Below are 27,252 nucleotides of genomic sequence, written 5' to 3'. Positions count from 1 at the left end.
CACACACACACACACACACACACACACACACACACACACACACACACACACACAGCTCCTCCTCAGAGTGGTCAGGCATGAATAGCAGCCTTATCCATGCCCCAGTATAATAGGGCCTGTGGGAAATGATTCACTCTTCTGTTTATGTGTGTCTTGTTTTCCACAATTTATTGAGTCACAGTAGAAAGCACATGATTATGTGTGTGTTGGTAAGCAGAGGGTACCTGTGCAAACTTCCTTGTAGGTGGGGTTAGATGTGTAACCCCCAGAATAGCCCACTTGGGTAGAATAAACTCCTTTTTGCCTCCAAAACTTCCTCTCTGCACCCCAGAAGCAGCCCATACCTTCGAGGGGAAAAAAATAAATAAATAAATAAAACAAATAAAACAAATAACAGCAGTCTTTAACAACCAATCCAATTTAACAAGACAGTAAAGACCAGGTCACACCATGCATCACATCTGTGGGAGTATTTACTGACTTGAGTCCCTCATTACCTTCTGTTGGCAGAGAAAACTCACAAAGATTCAGATGTTTGACTTTGATGTGAGCATTTACATGAAGAATAAAGGCAGACAAATACAGAAAATGAGATGCCGTTTGACTGGGAGTCGAGTTTGTACGGTGGATGGTAAATTACTTATTTTCTTCTTTCTACATTTGTTTCTTTTAATTGTTTTTTCATGTGTCATGTAATACGGTTGGAGATCCATTTAGTGTAGTCAATAGAAAATCATAAATCTCATGACGTGGATTTGATAGGAACTGTTTGCGTGCTTTAGACCAAACTGTGGATGATGAACACAAACAAAAAGAAATACAGAAATCCGAAATAAACTGCAGGTTACATGCATAACCCCGGTTCTCAGACTTTTATAGTAAACCCATATTTACAGAGTCTTATATCCACAGCTAAAAACTACAAACTTTATTTTACTTGCATAACTCCAGTTTTCAGATTAGCATGATAAGACGTCTCACTATGGAAGAGACATCCACTGTGTAGAAACGGACAAAAGTGAGGGGTGAAAAACAGCTTTTTCTGAATGTGGAAAGAAAGACACATTCAAGTAACTTTGAATACGGCATGATTGTATGTGCCTTAGTATTTCAAAAATTGCAACTAGGATTTTACCCCACAACCATCTCCAGGGTTTACAGAGAATGAGCTGAAAATAGGAGAATACCTAGAAAATATCCGTCCAGTTCTCTAGATAAAAATATCTTCTTGATGCCAGAGATCAGAGGAGAATAGTCAGATTGCTTTGAGCTGATCGAAGGGAACGGTAAGTACAATAATCCAGTAGGATCTGGTGGAACCATCATCATGGATTTGTGGCCAACAAATCTACAGAAATTGTGTAACGTGTTCGTGTCAATATGGATCAAATGAGGAAAACTTCCAGCTCCTTGTTGAATCTGTGCAATGAAGCAAATCTGGTACTAGCAACATGAAACAGTATAATTTATATATGTATGCATGTGTTTTATTTTTATTTGCAATGCTAATTTTGTAGGCTAACCTTATATATGTTTTGTCTTATTCTGGAAGGTGAATTACACAAATTATAAGAGAAGAGAAGCAGAGTGTTTGCAGCTATAGGTCTAAAAACAGCAGTGCAAAAAGAATAACTACAAAAATTGAATCTGGTGTTATATAGCTAACTTAAATTTCACAGATATATCCAGGAATGGTAAGGATGCAGCAACTAACCCCGTGATGAAATATATTCAGATTAAAAATGCAAAAATCTGGGCGTAACATACAAGCCTATGGCTGTGAGTTTTAAAAGCAAGCCTGGTTCATAACTGGAGTTTATTTTTCAGCATGTTTTCAATTAATTTTCAGCATTACATTGGGTGACTAGTCTAATATTACATGTAGAGAAGAAGTAGGTAGCTAATGCTTCATTTATGCTTAAGTTCATGTGAGTCAACGTGACCATCAATAGGAAGCCCTCCACTTTCTGTTTGTATGTGTACATGACTATATTTTCCCCTTTTTGTGGCTTGTGCATGTACAAGAAATACTGAAGTTAACAAGGCAGGAAAGATTGAAATTGAAATCACTGAAATTACAATTACAATAAGCTGCAATGCAGGTTTTAGGTCATATCAGCATTTAAGCTAAACTGCATCAATTTCCTTGTATGTGTTTGGAGACACTTACCAAACATGGCCATCTCTGTTCCCTCTGGAAAAGGTGGAACAGTCCTGTTTCCATTCACATCATGTTTTTCTGCAGGAGCAAATGACAAAGAAAGAGAAGGTATGAGAATTAAAAGATAAGAGCCAAACAGCTGAAGACCGGCTCTATTCTCTGCTTCAGTTATGTTGTTATCTGCAGTGTGGTCATTGTTTACAGACACTGAGAGGATTTATTCATTAGATTTGCACCACTGGTACATGTTTCCCAACATGTTAATGTCTTCCCGAATCCAGTATAGGAGCAAAGACCACTCTGCGTATGCCAAATCAGACTTTATCTGTAAATGTAATTAATATTCATGCCAGTATCATTTTAAAATAGCTGTTAAACAGTTTTTATTGTAGCCAGCTATCATCAGGGAATTTCTTTCCAAACGTACAGCACAATTTCAATAAAAAACATGCTTTTAACAAGACTGCACCACCAAAATACACAAGATGTAGTACACACACACACACACACACACACACTGAGTGACCCACTTAGACAGTGGCGAACAGATCTACATAATTTCATAGCAGCTGCATTCACTCCAATCAGCACAGAGCCAGAGGTGCACAAGGACCCATTTGAGGCCACCCAGCCACCTGGCTGGGCTAACACACATTAGCATTAGCATGCTGGAGGCTGCATGTGTGTGTGTGTGTGTGTGTGTGTGTGTGTGTGTGTACAGATGGCTTGCTGTACAATGCTGTGGGGGAGGGAAATGGATTAAATTAAATGTGATGATGGAGGAGAATGAGAATAAACGTAACATCTGGATCCCCCCTTCTCACACCCTCCCCCGTTTTCACAAAAACACGCAAACATACATGCACACACACACACACACACACACACACACACACACACACACACACACACACACACACACACACAGTCTTCACGCGTGATCGCATAATTGACATGAGGGGCAGCATGCCTATAGACAAAAGCAGCCAGATGGACTGCCAACCAATCAGCAATGCGTGCGCACACACATCAGAAAATGATTTTTGATTATCAGTTTTTACATTTTGCACTTGGTGTTCTCAGATTTTTTTTTTTTCCATTTTGTACAAACACAAAAAGACACACTTTATCACAGTCTGAGCGAATGAGTCGTCCTTGTTTGTCTGATTACATGAGCAGCTTTTCATCCTGTGTCAGCCCAACAAAAATCTTCAGACACTTTCTCATCTTCCTCTGGATTCTGGGGGAGGAAGGTTTGGAGCTGCAGCCATTTCCTGCCCTGACTGGGAGTTTGGAAATGACTGCACCTCCTTGCCTTTACTCCCTTTACAATCCTACTGTTCGATTAGTATCCCATTGCACAATATTCCTGTTGTTCCTAATGTCCAACTGTGCACAAAATTTGTAATTGATACAAGCTGAAAAAGCTGCTGTGTGTACAGTGACATAATTATTTGTTCAAATGTTTAAATATGATGTAAAGTGAATAATAAAGAATAAAGTGAATAAACTATTTTTTTGGATATTTTCTATGTATTTCACAAATCAAATCCAAATTGATCCGATTTAATTACCAACCTTAGAATATTGACAAAAGAAAGAATTTTCTAAATTTGAATGGTTGACTATAATATATATATAGTCAAGCAATCTTATAGATTTTCTTGCATATATCCACATTTCTATCCTCTGCTATAGCCACAAGCTGTGGGTAATGACTGCAAGCATCAGCCTGCAGATGCGAGTGGTGAAAATGAGCTTTCTCTGAAGGGTGCCTCGGCTCAGAAAGGGTGAGGCGCACAGTCAGTTGGGAAGGGCTCAGAGTAGAACTGCTACGGTAATTATTAGAGGTGGTTCAGGCTTCTGAATATGATGCCGCCTTGGTGAGGTGTTTCAGACATGAACAACTGGAAGGCGAGCCCAGGACACTCAGCTGACCTGGCACCGCCTCATTTTCCTCACAGAAGACCTGAAGGTGGTATCTGGGGAGAGGGAGGACTGGGCATGTCTGCGTTGACTTCAACCTTCACCACCCCTAATCCAGATGAGGAGCAGAAAATGAATAAATGGATAGATGGATATCAGGATGGCTCAGAATGGCTCTTTGGGTGTGTCTACAAAATTATATTACACTACAGTGAAGGCAGCAAGACTGTATTATATTATCTTCACTAATATCTGTATATTTTTTGTCATTATTGGAAAAATGGATGATGATGATGGATGATGGATGCCTGACTTAATAAAAGCCCGATTATCAAAACTGCTTAAAAAATAATTTCCCTTTGGCTCTCACTAAAACCTTTTTGGAAGATGTGTAAATTCCCATTGTGAAGGAAAAACCCTAAATATACAGCATTTTGCCCTGCAGGAACCCAAACGTTGTCTGTTGGCTAATCCACAGTGTAATCCAGTGTGCTGATACTGGGTGCCTTCTTCTGTCTTAATTGGACAGATGCTGAGAGATTTTTCATCTGAGATGCCCCAGTTTCCAGACACCGGAAAACTGGATTTAAACTCTAGAATAAACGCTGGTAACGGAATGATTTTTGGCACAAAACCAAGGGAGTTGAAAGTCATAAAAATCATCACAAATGAAGCTTTAATCCAAAAAGCATCAACCTTCAACAACCTGCAAATCCCTGTGGTTTCAAATGGAAATCTAAGATCCTGCACCTTAATACTGGTACACATTCAGCATCCCCTTTCCTCCTCCTCCCACATTATCCTGTGTGTGTGTGTGTGTGTGTGTGTGTGTGTGTGTGTGTGTGTGTGTGAGAGAGAGTGTTAGTAATGGCTGCCTTCAGGGACCAGCAAAGGCATGTTCATTACTGGCTACACACAAGCACACACAGATACATGCGCGTGTGTGTGTGTATCGCACACGCATACACACACACAGACAGACACACACACACACCAAGACACTGAAAGATAAACAATTTAAATGTAAATGTCAGTGGGAAAGACAATAAATTCAGACAGAATACTAATGAGAGTAAAAGCTCACTGTGTGTGTGTGTGTGTGTGTGTGTGTGTGTGTGTGTGTGTGTGTGTGTGTGTGTGTGCGTGTGTGCGTGTCAGCAGTTTTAGCTTATTATAAAAAAGAAATATAAAGAAAAAACAAAGCTCTGAAATGTAAACACCTTTCTTAGTAACAGCTGTTGCAAACACACACGCACACACACACGCGCGCGCACACACAACCACACGCACACACAACCACACATGCACCAGCCAATTTGTTTCTTGAAAGATTTGAACAAGAGCAGATAATAATTCGTACCAATAAGTTTGCAGGATATATTTAAACTCAGATGAGATAGAAAAAAAATTCGTGATTTATTATAAAATTGCACTACAGCTTTTATAATTTCACTGCACAATATTTGTTGTTTGGCCTGAGCTCTGCAAAAGGACTGACTTGAGTTTTCACAAAATCGGTGCAGCAATTCTGCTCATTTTAAAAAATGTATTCTGCAGTGACAAATCAATTGCACACTGCTATTTAAGCTGCTTTTTTCCACACATTTCCCAGGCAGGGCTGATTTTTAATGCTCACAAAGTTCATGTTTTAGTTCAAATGACACCCAGATACAGTAACTGCGCACACTTCAAAGTATTTTTGAAATTATGCTCACTGGTTTGCTTTCCTGCTTCTGCATGCTGCACTTCAGAACCTGAAACAAAGCCCCACACCCTACAATTTCCATCAATCCTTACCAATAAAAATAGAGCCAAGTTGCCACCAAGTTCGTCAACAAATTCCTGTTTTTTAATGCCAAAAATATATCCATTCAACTCAGATTGACTTCACTTTTTTCCTCTCTTCATCTTTGCCCCACTTGCAGTAGATCCAAGCCACAAATGGGACCTGTCTCCTAGTTTCAAATCCACTGGTACCGACCATCCAAGAAGTTTGTGCTTTAGTTCTCATGGGTGAAGTTGCAGCATTGTTACCAAACACTAATTAGCAGATGTGTGTCTGTGTATCTATTCAGATTAGTCAGCTAAGAACGACGGCTGTTGTTAGCTGATAAATTACCAATCCATTGTCTCATCCAAATATGTTAATATCTGGCTCAAAAAACTAATATGATAGCAGTCAAAACACAGAGGCTTCAAAATGAGGTTACAGTGGCTACACCCACTTTATATATGTAGAATCTTTAGAAATATAAAGTACCAATAGAGTAACTACATCAGTTAGTCTATTGTTTTTAATTAAAATAATTCAGGAACCATAGTTTACACTACAATACCTGCTCTGCAGCCTTTAAAAATATTTATTATTTCTTTCAATGTAACCTTTGTGATCTTGTGAGTTTAGAGCTTTACCACAGCATTTATAATATCGCAATTTATGTTTAAGATATTAATGTGTATAATATTCCCAGTCCCACACAATAATACAAATCATTTGACATGCCAGAATTAAATTCCTCTTCTACTTAGTGCCAGCCATGTCATTTCAATTCCAGGTTTAATATGAAATCATCTCAGAATGCAACAGCGTGAAAAACAAATGAAAAGGAATGAAATCTGGATCGCCCCCCCCAACAATTTCCTTTCTAAACTTACAGGACTGCGGGGACACTCAAAGTGAAACATGCTTTCTGATTTAATTGTTGTTTGTGCTGTAGACTGTTTAGAGATGAAGTGCTAAAAACTAAGGCAAGGGACCTGTTTCCCTGAAACTCTGTTTCCCCCAGCCAATCGCACCCTGGGCGTATCTGTCGGGACTGAAAAAGAAAACTAATAAGAAACTGCCTTAAGCGTGCATTATTTGCAATGGCTATCAGAGGGCAAGAAAACGTATGGTCCTATGGAAGTCTACAGACTGACCTCAGCAAAGACTTTCCTGCTGAGTTTATGGTCACAGTCAGTAATTTCATACTGAAACACTGAATTTATTTTAATTTTTTCTCAATTTAAGTATCAGAAAGGAGGATTATCCCAGATATGTTCATTGGCTAACCACTTCTGACTGACCAGTCTGACCGCTTGTCACATTCAGTTTCATAACACCAGGACAGTGATGGCTTCAAAACGAGACTTCAAAAACTAGTGGGTGACCTCACAATGGCAATTTTCATACTGTTACTGGAATCAGTATACTGGTGTGTATAATCACAGGTGCGTGCACCAAGGAAGAGCTCATCAATGCTGTGGTGCCCAATATGTGTTCATGTATTGCATTTAAAAAGTCAAGCAACAAGCAGTAGCAGACATATTATGGGACTAAAAACACACAGACTATTTTCATTCTCATGCTTGCCTGACTTTGCGCGCTGATTTAAAGAAGACAAAACAGACTGCAGATTGTTTCTGCTCCGCATCTTGTTTCTGTGTTTATTCAAGACAGTTTCTGACTGTTTGCACTAATTTTCTTTTATTTAGTGGTAAAGAGCAGCGAAAGAGGTTAGAAAGCACTTCAGGGCCCTTCACATCAGAGACCCACTTCATTTTAGGTTTTGTGTGTGTGTGTGTGTGTGTGTGTGTGTGTGTGTGTGTGTGTGTGTGTGTGTGACTAACCAGCCTGCCTCCCGGTCTCTTCTCCCGCTCCCTAAATCCTGTCACAATAATAAGCCTGATCTCAGGACAGGCGTTTATCCATGGTGACATCTGTGGCACACACGTTCACACTCTCCATTAGTGCTGCTCTATTTCAGCTCAGGCCTACGTGTGTGTGTGTGAGTGAAGGCAGCCAGAATCAGCCAATCAGCACTCAGTACATTCCAGTTTATCTCTATGGCCTTTCATCACGCCCTTCATCGCTTTTTAATTTTCTGTAGTGCAGCCACAGATAACAAAAGAGAAACTGATAAAATAAGAAAGAAAAGAGTTAAATAAACCGATCAGCACTGAATTTATTGTTGTGTAATGAGGCTATACTGCGTCATTAAAAGATAGTCACCTCAATCCTATGAATCTGCATGATTTCCATCAGCCTATTCTGTAGAAAATGATGTGACTTTCAATAAATTTCTGCCGATCCGAGATAAACGAGAGCAGAAAATCTCTTACGTCACCCTGCACACAGAGCTGACAAAGTGCTGAGTCAGGCTCTTGCGTCATTGTCTTATATTTTGTAGCTATTTCATCTCCCTTTTTCCTTTACTTGGTTTTCTTTCACTGTTCATCAGCAGCACAATAAAAACCATTATGCTTGCAGGAAGAGCAAACTCCATGTAAACTGAAAGGATTAAAACTTTCCTTGTATTAATTGAAAGCACGGGAAAAATTAAGACGCAAAATAACACCCAACAAACTTGTCAGATGTTTGTTGGGTGCAAACTTTTTCCAATCAACCACTCAAATCTGTGAGAAACATCCAGTCAAACTTCCCAGACTTAAGACTAGTAGCAAATAACAAAGGGAAAAAAAAACTTCTGATCTATGAGATACAGACGTGGAGGTAAAATAGTTCAAGAAGATTCTTGACTCGATGCTGCCTAAAGCTGAGAAGTTGAATTCTCTCAGGATCTTACTGAGGGATCCTGGGATGGAAAGGTGGAGCATGAGTTGAGCTGGTTAAAAGAGCTATGCCAAAATCACAGTGTGGGTAACACAGCACAGTTCTCAATTTTAGTAGTTGCCATTAATGGTTAAACAAGCGGAAAGCAGTCAGTAAACAGTAAAGTGCCAAAAACTCTAATGGCCACTTGAGGCTGGCTCCAACAGAGAATCAATCCCAAATCACATGTTAAAATGTCCAAATTAACAGGAAAAACAAACATGTTTACAGCCTGATACAAAATAGTTTTGGTTTATAAGGGTAGTTTTACTCTTCATAGCAACCGAATGTTCTTTTAGAACTCGTCCATGTGAATGGTAGAGTTAGGGGCGTGGCTACTCTAACTAACAGGTATGCAGATGCAGGCAGCTGGAGCCAATCAGCATCTGCTGGGCCTCACCTCTGCTAATCCAAGTGCATCAACTGGACCTTTGCCATGGAGCATGTAATCATCTGACAATTAATTTGAGTTTCCTATGTGTGCCTATCTACCGTATTTTTCGGACGATAAGGCGCCCTGGATTATAAGGCGCACTGTCGATGAACAGGTCTGTTTTCATACATATGGCGCATAAGCAAAACAAAACAGTCAGATAAGTCACACTTTACTCAACTCATTTTTCTTGCTTCCTCCACTTCGGTACCATTGATTCATTAATGTTGAATTCTCTGGCAGCTGCTCTATTCCCATGTTGTTGCAGTATATTAATGACTAACCTCGTATTGTGGATGGATTATCTCAGTTGTTCTCCTGACTGAAGTTTTGGTCCGTTTTCAGCATCCTGCCATGCGACTGCAATTGTTCCTAACCACTGGGAATCACGTTAACTTTTATCGAGTGGAAAAAAGTTAGTATTCATTCTCCAGCTTTACTGTGTTTATGTATACGTAGCACATCATTATATTGCCCAGAGGTCGGCAACCTGCGGCTCCGGAGCCCCATGCGGCTCTTTAGTCCTTATACTGCGGCTCCGCAGTATTTAGCTGAAGTGTATTTTATTTATGTTAGTTCTTTTTAACTTGTAGTTCTAAATTGGAAGATTGTTGTGATATTGAAATATAAAAATAAAATTATATTCTATTATTTTTTTCACTCAAAATAAGCGTCACACTCGCAGAAGCCGGTGTACCCTCCGATACGCTGTGCATTTATCGAGACTTTCAACCCCAGGTAGGCCAATTATGGATCTTCGGATCCACATTATGTCAGCAGCTATTTTCCACCGTGAGCTATGTTAAAAACAAACACCGCTCACGCCTCACAGATGACAGCTTACAGTCCTGGGTAAAGATGAAAGTGACTTCGTACAGCCCTGATTTGCAGACGCTGTGCGCAGAGGTTCAGGAGCAGAAGTCCCATTGTAAACATATCACGGCAGACCCGACGCTGTTTGCATGAACAAGCTTTTCACACACGGTTGCTGTACGCATACAGCCGGCTGTAGCTTTGCAGCTCACAGCCCGACACACGCCAACAGCATAGAGAGCACAGACGTTAAGGCGGCGAGCCGTGATTGCGGGTGCAGCTCAGGTGCGTCCGCCTCCCCTGCAGCGGCGCTGCAGACCACGCCAGGTCTGGTCAGGTAAAATACATATTTAGGCAGAATTTTGCAAATATCTATCTTTCTTTTTTTTAGCAGCATAGTGCTTTTTTTCCAATTATTTTTTAAAAGCCAGGCCAAGGCTCCAAAAGCCCAAAGGCGATATAAGGGTGGCGGCTCACAACAGTTGTTGTTTGCTACATGGATCATTTTAGTTCAGCTGGGTGTCTTTCCTTTTGTTATATTTCGTTCAAAATGTGTTCATTACATAAATAAAATATAATTTTCTCTGTAGCACTTCATGGGTTTCATAAGCAACACACCTTAGTTGTTCACAAAAAGCATAAAGATAAAAAACAATAATTACAGTGTTATCTTCATTTTAGATGTCAAAATGTATTTGCGGCTCCCGGTGTTTTCTTTTGCGTGGAAACCGGGTCCAAATGGCTCTTTGGGTCTTAAAGGTTGCTGACCCCTGAGCTTGCCCAACTTCAGTAACCCTGCAAAAGTACAAAAGTCACTGATGTTTGGTTTTCTGTCTTCATTTATGTTGGAAGTGGTGGCAGAGCTGTATGTTTTAATTTTATCACAAATCACTCAGTCAGAACATGCTATATCATGCTTAGGTAACTAGCGAAACTAACTTCCTGCTAACTTCTAACTCCATTAAATTTAATAAATCTACCTCCTACGGCAGATGAATGGTATCTCAAAATAATGTGACGAGACATGGCCTTCACAGGATCCATCTACTGTTCGTGAAGCCTCATCAGAAATGGCCTCCATGGAGGGGTGGCTGTTAAGAAGCCATTCTTAAGGAAAGGAAGAAAAGGCTGATGTGTGCCAAATTACACAAGTGGACAGATGTTTCAATGAATATCTGCATCAATGTCTGATTTTCTGCGCAAAATATAAAGAAATTAGGGGTAATTCAACACTTTAGACATTACTATATGTACAAAAATTCCCACATATGTTTGTGGTTCTACAGAAAAAGTCTAAAGATCACTAAAGTATGTCTTCTTCCATTTTAACCTGTTTGAAGAGTGTCTATGCAAAATGTCATGGTAGAAACTTCCAATTACTGCAGTTATTAGCATTTGTCATGTGGTCTTCTTTTTTGTATTTCCTCCAAAATTACTTTTCTCTTTAAAAATGCTGCTGTTTAAGAAATGATTAGTATCTATATCAGTAAAATTGTAGCTAGAAATATTGATAACGTATCAAATTGAAAAAAAATTGGTATCGCCCATCTCCATGAAGAACCCCGCCTCCTCCCCCCTGGAGCTCCCGACTTGACAGTGATAAATGAAGCACTGCAGCTAATGTCTAGCTTGGGGAGATTGGAGTCCACACACACACACACACACACACACACACACACACACACACACACACACACACACACACACACAGTGAAAAGATTGCTTCTACTGCACTGCAATTAAATCTACAAAGTAACCTCCCCCCACCCTCGCCTCCTCTGATTGCCTGGTTTCTTCATCTTCCTCCTGCTCCCCCTTCCTTGCATCCTCTCTTTACCTCTCCCTCCTTCGCCCATATCTCTCTTTCCATTTATTTCTCCCTGCTAAAGGATTTCTCTCTCCCAATCTATCCGAGCCCCTCAATCAGCTGCTCTGATTGCCGTCATCATTTTTTATTACCGCCCATCATTACAAGCATCAGCGTTACCGTTATTGTTCTGCGGCTCGCAGACATACTGGACATGACAAGGAACCTGTACACTCACTTATTTTTAACACAAGGTTGTTGGAGTCCCCTGTGTATAATGGGGAAATATTACATTTTAGAGGGTAGAGTTTCCCCAGAAGATTATGTAGGCATTGAATTTGTCACGGTCCCAGGTTACAGTGTTGTGTTTATTGAGTTTTGGGTTCCTGTTTTGATTTGTTACTCATTCTTCTCTTTCTAATGTTCTCATTTTCTGGGTTCCTAAGTGTCTTGCCTCTCTCTGTCTTCTCTGTGTGTCTGCTTGTTTATCCGCATGTGCTCTCCCATGTCTGTCGTCTTTATTAGTGTTGATCTTCATGCATCAGTTTAGTTTTTTCTCTACGTGACTTCCTGTCTTGTTTTTCTGGGCCTCGCTCTAGTTTCACTTCCTGTTATTTCATTCAGTCGGGATTACCTGCTCCACAATTCTTAATTTTATTTGTGTTTGTTTGCCTTTACCTCGTACTGATGTACGAGGTAAAGGCAAAGGAATAGGTGAAGGTAAAGGAATCACAGTGTTTTCCCTGCATCCTGTGTAAAGCCATCTGATTATGTTCTCTTTTCTCCTGGTTACTTCTGCTACTGGTGCCCCATTTTTGGGATTTTGGTTACAAGTTTCCCTTCTGAAGTTTAACACTGCTATCAGCTTTTTGTTCATTTTGTCTGGACGAGTTCTCAATTCCCCCAAACCCAAGAGAACCAGCAATAAAGCAAATGTTTCGCTTGAAAAATTACAAATCAAGCTTCGTATGGAGCAAATTTTCAAACCTGATGTGCAAATTAAAAATATCACAAGCTGATCTGATGTATCGATATCAAAAGTACAGCAATCCAAATTCTGACACTTTCTTTGTTGTATTTTTCTTTTATTTCAGGTGCTTAAAATGCTGCTTTCCTTTATTAACCAATGTTTCATTTATTACTTTAGTTATTTTATTACCATTAATAAATATTCAGGTTTTAACCAACATTTAACGGGGCTCGGCAATTAATTTAATTCTCATTTCAATTACTAATTTGCCTTCTTTATTAAAACAAGATAATGGAGGGAAAAAATAATTATTATGCTGCATTTTGATTTGCAATGATTCCTTCATTTCACCTTTCAGCACATTCTTTTTTTTCTTTTCTTTTACTGCTCCAAAAAGGTCGGCACTGACTCTCCACTGGACTGTGGCAGGTTTGGCTCAGTTCAGATTTATTAAGTTGTTCGTTTTTTTAGTTGATTTGTATTTAAAATTAAACGGCATCCACTAAATGAAAATGATGTCTTATAAATCCATCACTTTTTCCAAAGTCTGAGTGACTGCGTTAAAATAACGTTTGGTTAGAAATGTTTGATTAATGCCATAATAGCCTCATTATTTGAATAAGTGCAGGGTTTCTGTTAAAGTGGTCACCATAAATGTTTATGGTTTATAATGTGACAGTTATTCAGTTCAATTAAGTTAATTTGCATAAATTTTTTTCTTTAATTGCAACACCATAAACTAGAAATGGTCATCGGAAGTTTCTCTATTCGAGGTTCAAAAACAGTTAAAACTTCACATCTGTCACTGTAGGACAAAACAAGCATGTCCATCTTTACATATATGGATCAAAAGTGGTAACGTAATTGTAAAAAAAAAAGAGTTTAATGCTGTTAATTGCACAAAATTAAATGTATGTGGTGTATGCCAAACACACAACTCAATCAGCCCCAGCAAAACAATTTCTACACCTGAAGGTCTGTTTTCTGTTTTGCACTAATCTTCTTCTTCTTCTAGCCTCTGAATCAGTGGATTGACAGCTATGAGTGTAGTTAGAGCGGGGGTGTGGGTTAATAAGCCTCCACAGGGCTCATATATGCGCGTGTGCACCTTCCTGACGGTTCGACTCGATCGATCGCTCAGAGCCATTAGTCTAGAGACAGTGTATGGTGCAGGGAAACTTGAAGCACTTTGCACTGGTGGAGTGCTTAGTGTTTTCCAGACATCTTTATGTCATAGTAATGGTTCTTTGCATTCATACATGCTTTAAGTACATGCTTTGGAGAATTTTGACTGCTGGTTAGAGCAATAATACTTTAACATGTAGGCTTTAAATTATACTTTTTACTACAAGATGTAAAAAAGCTTGATTTAAATCAATACATTTATGATATACAGATATAGCCTGACACAAGCCTGAATTGGATAAACAAAATAAGATGGATGGATGCTGATGATGTAGTGCATACATATTTTATCTTATAAAAAGTTATTTTATTTAATACTAAAACTATTCCTACACTACTGTAAGTACAGGCTGGGTTAAAGCTTTAGTATATCTTCATTTACTGATAAAAGATTGGTGTGTCTACTGCACAAAAGGGGATGTTTTGGGGATGGCTAGGATGGGAATGAGGGACAGCTCAGGTTGAGCAGTTTAGAGACAAAGTTAGAGAGGCAAGGCTGAGATGGTTTGGACATGTGCAGAGGAGGGATAGTGGATACGTTGGACAAGGATGCTGAACATGGAGTTGTCAGGCAGGAGAAAAGAGGAAGACCTCGAGGGAGGTTCACTGATGTAGTGAAAGAAGACGTGCAGTGTGTTGGTGTGACGGAGGAGGATGCTAGGGACAGGGTGAGACAGAGGCAGATGTGCTGCTGTGGCAACCCCAGAATAAACAGCCGAAAGAAGAAGATTTATTCGTAAACATAAGCTGCCGTGGTGATCCACAAACAAAATTTTAATGGAGATGGTTACTGTAAGAGGCATCTTCTTAGCTACATCTATATCTGCATCTTATATCAGTGTAAGGCCAAAAACATATGACATGAAAAAAATCCCGGATAACTAACAGTGTGCAAAGCTAAACAGAGTTCTAGTCTCACAGCAAGCTGACATCAGCTCATGATTTCTACATATGGTCATCTGTTACAATATCAAGTTGAGTCAAGTTGAATCAAATTGAATCGATTTGTTTTTATATCAGCACATAAACCAACAGCAGGTGTTAGCCAAAGTGTTGTGCAGCTAAAAAACTAAAAGAATAATTAAATAATAAGGAACCTTTTTTAAAAATGCTGGGATGGGAAAACCACAAATAAAACAACATAATAACTCTAGGTTAAAAGTCGAAGATGGGTGTCTATTCTACAAATATACCATTCCCACAGAGCGCAGGAGTACTATTCGCAAACTCCTCAGTAGTCTTCCATAACTTGGCATATCAGAAGAAAATGGGCTTTTATGGGGGTGGGTCTTAAAGAGACGAGAGGCAGAATGGCCTGTTTATGACAGATAATGAAATTATAGGCTGGATAAAAGGGCAGTAAAAGTCTTTTTTTTAAAATCCTACAACAATAAACAAGCAAATGAGCAATAAAAACTGACAGCGATACATTTTTACAACATTTCAACTATCTTTTGTTTTAAAGATAAAAAAGACAAAAGACATTACTAAACTATAAATACAGGTACTCACAATGCCAGCAAACGCTAACTTGTGTCAAATGAGGGGCTGCATTCTGCTTACAGAGAGTGGTGTGAAGAAACAAATTTACAAACGTGATATCTGCTATTCAAAGCCTCATTAGCACAATATCACATCAGACATCTACATCACACTCAAAAAAAATCCCTGGAAACATTTGCTGTCAGAGTTATTATTATAGCAAGTTGCAATAATAATTATTTACACCTACAAGCACACCTGGTAATTAAAAGACATCGACACACCAGCTGCTGTGTGTCTGAACACATCTGCATTAATCTGACATTAAATTCTTCATTAGTCTTTTTGTTACTATTTTCCATCTGTGTGTAGGTGGCGAGAGCGGAGCTAAGACATCTGAGATGAGTCAGGTAGGAGTAGTAATGTCCAGATAACACCATTAAAAAATATTTAGCTCTAGACTTCTGACCCCAAACACGAACATCCCAGTAGGGATTCGCTTTTTGGACAACATATTGCAGGGCTAAGGTTACTAGTGAAGGTAGAGCAGATAAAGAGCGGATAAACTGAAAAAGTTGAGGAAAAGTTAATTAAAATAAATGCAAATATCAACTAGATTGATTAACCTCTAGACACTAGCTGTAAAGAAAAAACAAAGCCAATGCAGTGCCAAACAGTGCAGTTCCTCAAACGGCCTCATGGGCCTGTCTAAAACTCCCACATTAAAACGCTTCATAACTTCACAGCATTAAAAAGCATGTTTACAGACTGGTACAAAAATGTTTTGGTCTCTATGAATAATTTTCCCCCTTCATAAAAACTGTACAGGCTTCCTTTTGATTTATAAATTTTTTGAGGGATCTTATTGATCTAGGCTCCAAAAACTTGGCTTCAGGCAAAACTCCAATGTTTTCCATGTTTTATATGAAAGTATATGTACCTTTATAGTAGAAAGGTACATATACCTTTCTACTTGTATGTATGTATGTTTAAGAATTGTTTGGTGTTTATCATAAATGTTGTGTTCAGCGTGTAAGAATTTCAAATCATACGTGTGGTCAAAGTTTGGAAATATTCACAAATGTGCACGCTACTATGACAATTACAGTTAAATGTTGCTATTATATGTAGACAAGTTGTTTGTTTCAGTCGGAGCCAACAGCTCTGGCCTCTATGGACAGTATCCCCAACAGCTCTCATTCGCTCATCAGCCTAATAATTTCTCAGTTATAGCCCAATGAGCATATCTGGGATAATCCTCCTTTCTAAATCTAAAGTTGTGTCCATGCTGGATGCAATTTGCTCGTTGCACATCACTTTGAAACTGATGGCTGGTGGATTTTCCAGGCACTGGGCCATGTCAATCACAGGTACCCTTCACTCTCATTGGAAGTCATTTAAATCCCTTACCTGGAAGTTTAGAAAAGTTTATCTAAGATTCCTGCCTTCATAATGTTAAAAGTGGTTATGCTACCCATAGTCACTCAAAGTCGCAGGATACCCTTGAATTTCTGTCATCTCTGGTTGTCACATTGCTGCAATGTTCTGCTTTAGAATGTCAAAATTCTAATTTAAGGTGCTGGCATGTTGGCTTTATTTTCTATGGGTCCAGATCATTCAGTTAGTTTATGGGGAATGGAATTTCCCTGTTTTTCTGTCTGTGTTGATCATGCACAGGTATGGCTGCTAACTGAGCTTCCTGATAAATGAGCACTTTCATTGGGATTTCTTAAATTATAAATTATTAAACTGTTTTATTTATTTGCAAGTATTTTATTTGCCAAGTGCATTGCGACAAATGAATAACTGATCAGCATAATAAGCTGCCTCTTAGGCAAGTTTTCCGTGGATGAACTCTACTTCCACGGTCATTGACTGCAGCTGTGAGCTCGGTGTAGCAGCACATAAATGAACCAGTTCTGGGCAGCTGGATGACGAACGCTAGCTGAAGTCCAAAATGGTGAAACTGGAGAACTTCCAACACTGCAGGATGAGACTGTCTCTGTGGACTGCCCCAAGAGCTAGCAAGCCAGCAAAACAACTGATGGGAAATGAAACATGGCGTGGCGGGAAGCACTGGGTAAGCAAGTTAGGAACAGTTAAACTTTCAAAATAAGAGCGAGGGGATTGCCAAATTTGTCATTTGTAAATCAAACACAGATGGTGCCATTCTTTCTAAGGGAGAAAGAAAAAATGCGAAATACACCTGTAGGGCCACACCTTTCAAAGTCTGTATGTAGATGAATGCAGATTAATGTGCAGATTTTACATTATTATATACATCTAAAACTAGGCAGATTTAAATAGCTGCAATTGGTAACTGTATTAACTGAGACCCATCTTTCTAAAGAAAATACCTGCAACGATCACTTTTTCTGACCCTTTATGCTGAACCTTAGAAAGTCTGAGAGTTTAGGTGAAACAAACCACTAGTTAAAAACGACAAAGGAAATTTCTGAAAACTTAAAAATCATTATAAATTATTTCAGTCAAGGTTTAAGCTAACATTCCAAACAGTCCCAGGCTCCAGCTCGACTAATGTCACAATTTGATACTTTTCTTAGTCCTCTATCATAATAAAGCAAACATCTTTGACTTTTGACTTTTTAAAGTATTCTTGAAAAAAAAAAGGTTTCCATGACTTTTATCACTATTGCAGTTTTGAACAAAGTCCCATAAGTATTCAAGTACTTATTTGAACCCATTATTTCTGATCCTACTACTAGGCACACCTGGTCAGACATGTTAAAATGATTAAAAATAAAGTTATAGTCCTACTTAACATTGTAAATACATAGTTCTGTGTAACGTCTGATTGGATTCACTGTTAACCATGCAAAAGCCAACCAAAAGATCTTGGTGGGTATTTTGGTCTTTTTCTTAGGCTTCTGGCCCTGTTTTGCCTGCTTTGTTTCCTCAAGCTTGATCATCAAACACATACCTGGCTGCTCTTTTTGTGTCTACTCCCTTAAGCATGAAACCTCTTCCCCCAAACAATTACTATTGGTCTATGAAGTTTCAAAGCCCAAAAAGCATTGATACACAAACCTCTTGCGCTGCACACAGATGGCCTTCCTCTGGCTACTATGAGAGTCTCTGAAGTCCAGTATCCGGCCTTGTCCAGTTCACAGATGCTGTTTAGCGCTCCAAGAAATACGAATGCTTTATAAACTACTTTTTTAGCATTAAAATCACAGGTCGACCTTTTGCACATTGTAGTCACGCTACACTTTGTCTCCAAAACCTAATCGCGTCCAATTGGTCCAATGCGGAATTTCGTTTAAATAGAGAAAAGGGCTTGTTTGTTTCTGATTTCCATTGACCTCAAAGACGCTTCAGTCCGTTGAAAATACTTTTTCTCTCCCGTCTTTTTGAAGCCGATGCAAAGCTTGTCCCCATCCACCACCACCACCACCTTCACCACCACCATGCCTGGACGTTTCTTGATTTCCTCTGGCGCTGCATCTCTGAGCCAGACAGACAAAGGAAGGGAAGTCCTGCCAAGTCTCTCGACTGCAGGCATGGCTTTTTCCTTTCCTCTCTGCTCCCTCGCTCTTTCTTCGGCTCTCTCTCGATTGTGGCAGTGTTCCCGAGGAGCCTTGGCGATGCTCCAGCATGTCTGCCACTCCGTCTGAACCTTTCCATCCTACCCTCCATCCTGATCGTCCTTTCGCTGTGGACCCCCGCCCCGCTAACCCCTCCACTCCCACATCCTCCTTCCCCAGTCCAACCCCCTCCAGCCTAACCAAAACATTAAACACACTCCAAAAAACAAAACAAAAATTTATATTCAACTCATTTATAATCAGTCAAATATTTGATTCCGCATCTTTTTCTTTCTCTTCAACCCTTAAACCAAAACTCACTCAATATTCCGAAAAACTGTTGTCGCCCAACAACCTTTACACTTACCACTAAAAGGAAGTGACCGCGTGTGTCTCTGACTGTGTGTGTGAGTATATGTGTATCTCAGGTCTTTTGTTTAGTGCCAGTGCAGATCTATTCATCATGTGCCAAGACTCTGTGCCCTCACTTGTAGTGAAGAGGGGGCAGGTTGGTGCCAAGTGCCCTGACTGCCAGCTTAGTGCTGCTGTCGGTCTGTTTATGCTCACAGAAAGCTCTCTATCTCACAAACACACACACACACACACACACACACACACACACACACACACACACACACACACACACACACGTATAAGCACAGTTTTCTTTGAGCCATTTACAAGCAGGAGTGGCAAATATATTTGTAAAGAGGGAACTAAATAAACAGATGTATGGAATATTAAAAGCAAGTGCTAATATGTATAAAATTTAAGCTGATATTATCTGATGCTTAGTCGGAATATATCTCCCCTTAATATCCTCAAAGTATAGTTGAGCAACATTATTGTCTTATGGTTTATTGTATGAAATATTAAAACGTTTTAAAATTCTACAACATTATTCGGAGGAAATTGTGACATAAAATGCACCTTTTTTTATATACATGAACATGTAACATTCTGTTACATGATATCTAATTTTGCTGTAATTCTATAAAATTATACCTGAATTTTACATACACTACATACATTATTTAAATCGTTTTCTTAGATAAACCTTGCTAGTAGCAGGTTTGACCCCCTTTTCCTTCAGAACTGCCTTAATTCGCCATGTTAAAGATTCAGCAAGGTGCTGGAAAAATTCCTCAGAGATTCTGGTCCATATTGACATCACAGCATCACACTGTTGCTGCAGATTTGTCAACAGGACATCCATGATATGAACAACCTTTTCTACCACATCGCAAAGGTGTTCTATTGAATTGGCATAGCATGTTATCCTTCTGGAAACAAGCATCGGAAGATGGTACATTGTGGTCATAAAGGTGTGGACACAGTCAGCTACAATACTCAGCTAATTGGTACTAAGGGGCCAAAAGTATGCACAACGCTATCATACAGTACCACCGTCAACAGCCTGGACCAAGGCTTTCACATAGTTTACGACAATTTCTGACCCTACCATCTGCATTTTGCAGCAGAAATGGAGACTCATCAAACAAGCCAACGTTTTTACAATATTCTATTGTCCAACTTTGGTGAGCTTGTACTAACTGCAGCCTTAGCATCTTGTTGCTGTAGCGCTTGTGTTTCAAGGTTCAACATCTTGTGTTTACATAGATCAGGGGTGTCCAACTCCAGGCCCCAAGGACCGGTGTCCTGTAGGTTTTAGATGCGTCCTTGATCCAACACAGCTGAACCTCCAGGACACTGGCCTTTGAGGCCTGGAGTTGGACACTCCTGACAGGAATATTCTTCTGCATATCTTTGATGTAACTAGTAGTTATTTGATTTACTCTTGGCTTACTATCAGCTAGAGCTGGGCGATATAAGATTTTTTCATATCACGATATGTTTTTTTCATTTCAGGCGATAACGATATCTATCACGATATAAGCCAAATAACTATATTTGTAAGATTTAAATGTGCCGTTGCTCACAAGTAAAATGTGAAATAATCAGCAGCTTGTTTTTATTTAAATATTTATTTCCCATAATAAGTTCAACAGGGTAGATGTACTTAAGGAACATGAGACTTTTTCAGATAAATAAAGGCAAATATTGCAAACTACACAAAAGGCAGCCGCTAAAGCGTTTAAGTTTCAAAATAGAACAAACGAAACAGACTAAACTGTCAATTCCACTTAGAAACAAAATATTAATTCTAAAAATAAATCTTAGTTTGTTTTACAGAAGAACAGACAAAACTGACTAACTTTTGTCAATATCAAATAAACTGAGAACTAAAAGGAAATTCTCAATCTCTCCTTGTTGTATAGCTTAGCTTTTCAAGCAGTTTTAACAGTTACTTTAGTCTGACAAAAGCCGAATGACGAATTAGCGCTTCCAGTCAGAGACTGAGGCTACGTCCACACGTACACGGGTATTTTTGAAAACGGAGATTTTCCGTTTTCGTTTTAAAAAATAATCCCGTCCACACATAAAGGCAGAAATGAAGGAAAACGCTGCTATGAACATGCCAAAGCAGCAGGTGGCGCTAGATTCCTAACCGTGCAGAAATGTTGGCCAATCAGAAGTCTAGAAGCCTCGGTGGGAAAAAGTAAACAAAGCTGGGGCATAGAAGCAGAACCGAGTCGAATGTGTGGAGGGACAGTAACTGTGTGTATATGTAAGCATTTAAACACTGCAGAGAGTAGAATTAACAGTAACAGTATTGTAGAAATTCATTTCACCGAAACAATAACGTGGCGCACAGTGTGACGCATGCACCAGTTTATTGTATTTCCAGACTTGCTTTCGGCACAATTTACAGTGCACGCTACTCTGTTTTTTGTCAGACTTGAAATAGCCGAAATACCTTCACACTACAGAACTTCTTTGGCTCTTCCGTTCGACAATCTCTCCGGCGTTGGAACCATCATCTGTTTTCTCTTCGGTAACCTTCGGTCACGCTCGGTTGATTTTTCTAGTCGGCGCACTCATTTCCTCCATTACCCGGGCGGTACGGTGGCTGGCTGCTTCCCAAACAAATACACATGTGCGGCTTGGCACTTGTGCTGTACGTAACAAGTCACGCGACGTGACGCTGCGGCTGTGATTGGTTCGGCTCTGCGCTACTTAATTTGGATTGGCTGACCTTTTTTTTTTTTTTTTTTAAGAGGACAAGAGCGGCGAGGTCTATCGCGATAGTTTAATTTCTCTATCGAGTAAAAGTTATATCGCGATACATATCGTTATCGTTCTATCGCCCAGCTCTACTATCAGCTTGACCCAGTTTGGCCATTTCCTGACCATTCTCTGTAAACTCTGCAGGCGGTTATGTAGGAAAATCCCAGCAGATCAGCAATTTCTGAAATACTCTGCACAACATCGGCACATTCAAAATCACTCAAATCTCATTTTCACCAACAATATGTAACTATCAAAGGGATTCCCAACATTTCTAACTTAATCATTTTTAAACATGCAAATATCAGAAAATATTTTGAGAATTCAATTGATTATACTGATGCTAACAAGTTATCCAAGTTAAGTTGTACCCCAGCTCTTGCAAAATGACAGCTGAAACAGGCAAATGCATCCACAACACTGAATTTGGGCAAATGGTTGGAAAAATTGATGGATGGGTGAGTTTTATAACACAATGGATTCAAACTTAAACCAAATATATTGCATAATGTTTAACTGCTGGAAAAATCTACTGCTGCAACTATCAGAATGCAGTTTTGCTGCAAACTGAATGCAATGTTTGGTTAGTCACTAATAAAGCATCATATTTTATATGTACTGTACTTAAAATTTGAGGAGCTGTTATCAGTTTAAGCAGTGGTTTATAATCTTTGGACCTTGTCAGATTAAAAATCACTTTGTACTTTTGATCCCGTTTAATCTTTCACATATCTGTGGGGCATTTCCGCTCTAACTTTTTCAGAATTCAGAGAAAACAAATATCTAATTCTTTGCAAAATATAAACAATCGGAGGATAAATTTACAATATGTAAAATTACGACACTTTTTCCATTTTATTCACTTTCTATTGGTCTGATCTATCTTTAGATTTATCTACCAATGCTTAACTAATCATTAACCAGGTAAAGGCACAGCAAGCTGCAACTGTTAAATATTGTTTACTTTACAAACAATAACTTCACAATGTAATAATAAATCAAGCTTTTTTTTCCTGGCTCAAAATGGGCCTATGAAGCATGACTCTGCACATAAGCATGGTTTACCCGCATACACTAAAAGTGTTATAAAGCAATATAAAGATATCTTTTGTGATTTCTGCCCATAATTACATGAAAATCTCGATTTTTCCATCACAAGGTTAAATTCTCACACATATTTTTCCTTTTTTAAATTTTACTTCTAATACTTCCGCATTTAAGTTTCCTTATTAGGTGCTGAAATTTAACCTGTGGCTGAATATGTTTACATTCATACATTGGTATTAAATAAGTGAATTATTTACAGACCTCTACATTTGCGGATATTCGTTTTTTCCTCTACCACTGTTAAGAGACTGGGACGCGCATGCGCAGTAAAAGCATACTTTAACTGGGTAGTAGCAGGTGTCGCATCGGATAAATTTGCGATTGTTTAACTTAATTACATTCTTATAACTGAAGCTGCTTTCTTCGTGAATGGATGGAAACACCTGGGAAGTAACCCACAGACCATTGTAACATTAAACAAACCAGCAAATAGCTCGTTTCATTTCGCTACATAACGCGGATATGCAGTAAAGTTATATCACAGGGCTAACTTAAGCTAGCCTGCTGAAGCTAACCGGGTCCACTCTTACCAGAGACTTTCATACTCTCAGTCCGGCCGGGCAACGCTGTCTCTGGGGTCGGCATCTGTGCTTTGGAGGCCATATCTCCCATCCGAATGTTGACAAAGTGACGCCAAACGAAAAGGATCCTGGATGGAGAGACCATTGACCCTCAGCACCTCTCACACCCTGCTGCTGCTGCACTAGCTAGCCTTACCTAACAGACACATGGGTTTGCGTAACTGTAAGTGTCGCCCGTTACACAATGATGACTGTAAACAAAACACATTTTGAAAATGTTTTATTGCACACTTACAACATAACATAGTGCATTTCCTCATTGAAGACAACGTACACATTTTGCCACACACGATGCAGAAAGTGAAAGTTAACTAGAAAAGTTTTTCATTGTTTTTATTTGTATTTTCTTGTAAATAACTGGGACCACAATAAAGACGAATTCACCTGCTGGGTTTATTTTTCATTTCGTCTTGTTTCTGTGAACACTGATGAGCTGTATATTCACCAGTGGCTAAGTTAACATAAAAATTCCTATTATTTTGAATGGAGTTCAGTCGTAGTCTCTCAGATGTGAGCTGGTTTGTAGTTTTATATGACTGGTGCTCCGTCGCTGTTAAATACTAATATGAGAGATTTATGTATAAAGCTGGGGAATTCTTCTGTCACAGGAGCCAATCCACAAAAGTGTAACAAAACAACTTCAATAAAGAAGAACCACTGAAAAAATAAACACAACATGACAAAAATAGCTCAGCAAGTTTAAAGAAAATGGTACAATCAGAGATTTTTTGAATAAAAGTTCAAATATAATACAATAAGTGGCTTAAGTAAAAACAAATGCATTGAGACAGCCTCCACACTGAGCTGTTAGCTGTTATTTACTGATTCCACTCAGTTAAACTGGCCATCTGTCATTTTACCTAAACCTCTGTGTCAGTTTGAACTCATCAACACCAAACTGTCAAAAGAAACATTTGTCTTTCACACCATTAAAAGCAATGTTACTTAGTCTGTTTGGAGTTTGAGTTCCCCGTGGGTTTCAAAGATCTTTTTCTTCTTCTTTCAGCTGTTTCCTTTAGTCACTACAGCTGATCATCTCAGTCCATCTCACCCTGTTCCTACCTCCTCCTCTGTCACACCAATTCTCTGCATGTCCTCCTTCACTACATCCGTCAATCTCCCCTGTGGTTTTCCTCCTTCCTGGAAGCTTCATAATCAACTTCCTTTGGCAAATATATCCACAATGCCTTGTCTCCAAAACGTCTCAGCCTTGCATCTCTAACGTTGTGTCTAAACTTATTTTTTTGCTGTTGTTTTTGCCTTGGAGACCCTGATGTCTGTTTGGTTCTGTATATTTTTTCTAGCTAACTTTAATACTGTACATTAATTAAATAAATGCTTTGTTGCTCATTCAGCAAGCTGATTCTAAGACTTGTGGTTTGTCCTCCCTAGACTTTTAGGTGAGGGGCAGTAGCACCCTATGGCAGGTACCCCTCTTGTGGGACAGATGGGATAGACCTCAGGTCCCCTTCATCACCATGGTGGACAAATGGTTTAGAAAACTAAGAGACACATGATCAAATATGACTTATTTAATACATCTACATAAATACCATGACCCTGAAATTTACCTGAAGCTGTTCATAATGTAGATTTATGTCTACAGTAGACTAGAAGACTTTAAAATGACTTTTACAAAACTAATGTCTGACACTGTCTCATATCTAAAGGCAATCTGTCATAAGTCAGGGTTTTTAGTTATAGACTGTAAAGGCTTCTTTAAACCCGCCAAAGCTTTTTGCAGACAGACTATGTCAACATTAACTGCCCTTTAAACAACAGCATCTCATTTGTACATTTGTCAAATACGAATTAAGCTCTGTCTCAAATTATGCATTTTAATACTTTTCTCACTGTTTTGTGAGCATAAGTGTTCACACTATTACAAAAGTATATACAACTACACAAACCCCAGTGGTGTACTCAGGAGGGTCAGAAAGTAGTCAGTAGAACGCTTTTGTTCGATGTTATAATCACAAAGCACCTGAGGCAGTAAAGTTTTTCTCAGCTATTCAGGGACAGTTTGTTCCTGCCAGTTAAATTACAACATACATTAATATGTAGATATAACGTACAGTAAGACAGCACTCTGAACTTTGTGCCAATGCTTTGGGGAAAAGGGTCCTTTCTTTACAAAGCTAGATCCTGTGTGACGTGTTTCACCCTCCACCTTTGAAGAACTCAATGAAAACCATCTGTATTGCCCAGTGCTGCACCTCCTGAGCATGAATGGTAGCGCATTTCTGCAGAAGCCAGAGGCTGATTAACAGGCCTGGTTTGGGGACTACATCATCATAGAGCCACATAAAACGTAGCTTTGGGTGTCCACATCCTTTAGGGCACAAAGGCTAATTGTATTGTTAGTTAAAACTATCTGGATTAAATTAACAGTTTATGTTGAGGTGGAAGGGGGCTCATTTCACCCTGTGTTTGGTGACGCAGTGGTCCTCAGAGGAGGACGGAGCATCCATGAGTGGTGCACTCATTATATATTGAACATTTCAAAGACTGTGGATCTTACACTGTTACTGCTAATATGATATTATTTCCCATCATGTCGTCACCATTATAAGAAGAAAAACTGCTGATCAGTAAGGCAGAGGCAGCTTTTGTCACTGCTGGCCTAAAAAGAAAAGACGGTGCAGAAAGTGGACACGGCATGGAAAGAAAGGAGAGGGGGCACTTATTGGTTACTGGCAGTGGCCACGGGATTGAACTTCACTGGTTTTAATTAAAAGCTTGCCCTAAAAGAGCTCCAGCTGAGTTTTGTAACCATTTTACACTAAAGAAACAATGTGACAGGGGCGCCAAAACATTAGAAAAATACAGCCATTAAAACGAACATGCACACAATATTAAAATAGATACGTTTTATTCCATACCTTGAAAAATGAAAGCAGAATATGAAAGATAAACAATGAAAATTGTAATTACAGGGAGTTAAACACCACACGGGTATAATGGTTTGAATTATGAAAGTAAACTGTAAATATTTGACATTTTAATAAAAATCCAAATAGCAGAACAGTTTAATGTAAGCTGTGAACACTTCAGCCCTGACAAGAAATGAAAAGTAAATATTAAATGATCACAAACATTACACAATGAATTAAAACAAAAAAATGTTCAAGAAAACGATTTGTGTGTTACTCAGATGGTTCAAATAAGGTTGTAGGGATTTCTTGAAGAAAATCAGGCTCCGTGAGATGGAAGATGATGATTATTTCATAGTCGGCAGCTATAATGGTGCAGTCAAATGAGCACCGAACAGCCTCCATCAGTCAACTGGTTCCCAGTACACTAGGTGGTGGTGGGGGGATGGATGGAAAGAGGACAGATGATGAGCCATATGGAAGAACCCAGGAGGAACGCTGCTAATGCTGGAAAAAATGTTAATTTCGGTGTCTCATTGTTCGTGTATGAAGGTGGGAATCATCAATAATTCAGATGGTAGGTGCACAGTTTTAGTTTTCACTGGAGAAGAAGACTTTTCTAAATGTACACTTCTCTGTTAACTCTTTC

General features: G+C 39.1%; 1 protein-coding gene across 2 annotated transcripts in view; it reads right to left on the bottom strand.

Moving 5' to 3' along the window:
• The window catches only part of msra (methionine sulfoxide reductase A), a 61,337-nt gene extending 37,448 nt beyond the window's left edge, over window positions 1-23,889 (bottom strand). Inside the window, exons 1-3 of one of the 2 annotated variants that reach the window (XM_005948429.3) lie at window positions 23,680-23,889; window positions 2,171-2,239; window positions 225-344 (exon numbers count right to left, since the gene is read on the bottom strand). In XM_005948429.3, the coding sequence (XP_005948491.1) occupies window positions 225-344; window positions 2,171-2,239; window positions 23,680-23,815 (325 nt within the window). In that variant the 5' untranslated portion in view covers window positions 23,816-23,889. Of the gene's footprint in view, window positions 1-224; window positions 345-2,170; window positions 2,240-18,416; window positions 18,975-23,679 lie in introns of those variants that run through there. The other variant, XM_005948428.3, reaches the window with a different exon arrangement.
• Between the last annotated feature and the right edge of the window lie 3,363 nt (window positions 23,890-27,252).

This window comes from Haplochromis burtoni, unplaced genomic scaffold, assembly GCF_018398535.1.
Source record: "Haplochromis burtoni strain Fernald_Lab_line unplaced genomic scaffold, NCSU_Asbu1 Contig_93, whole genome shotgun sequence".
Lineage (NCBI taxonomy): Eukaryota > Metazoa > Chordata > Actinopteri > Cichliformes > Cichlidae > Haplochromis > Haplochromis burtoni.
Note: the sequence above shows the minus strand (reverse complement) of the source record. Positions and strands in the feature narration are given on the sequence as shown.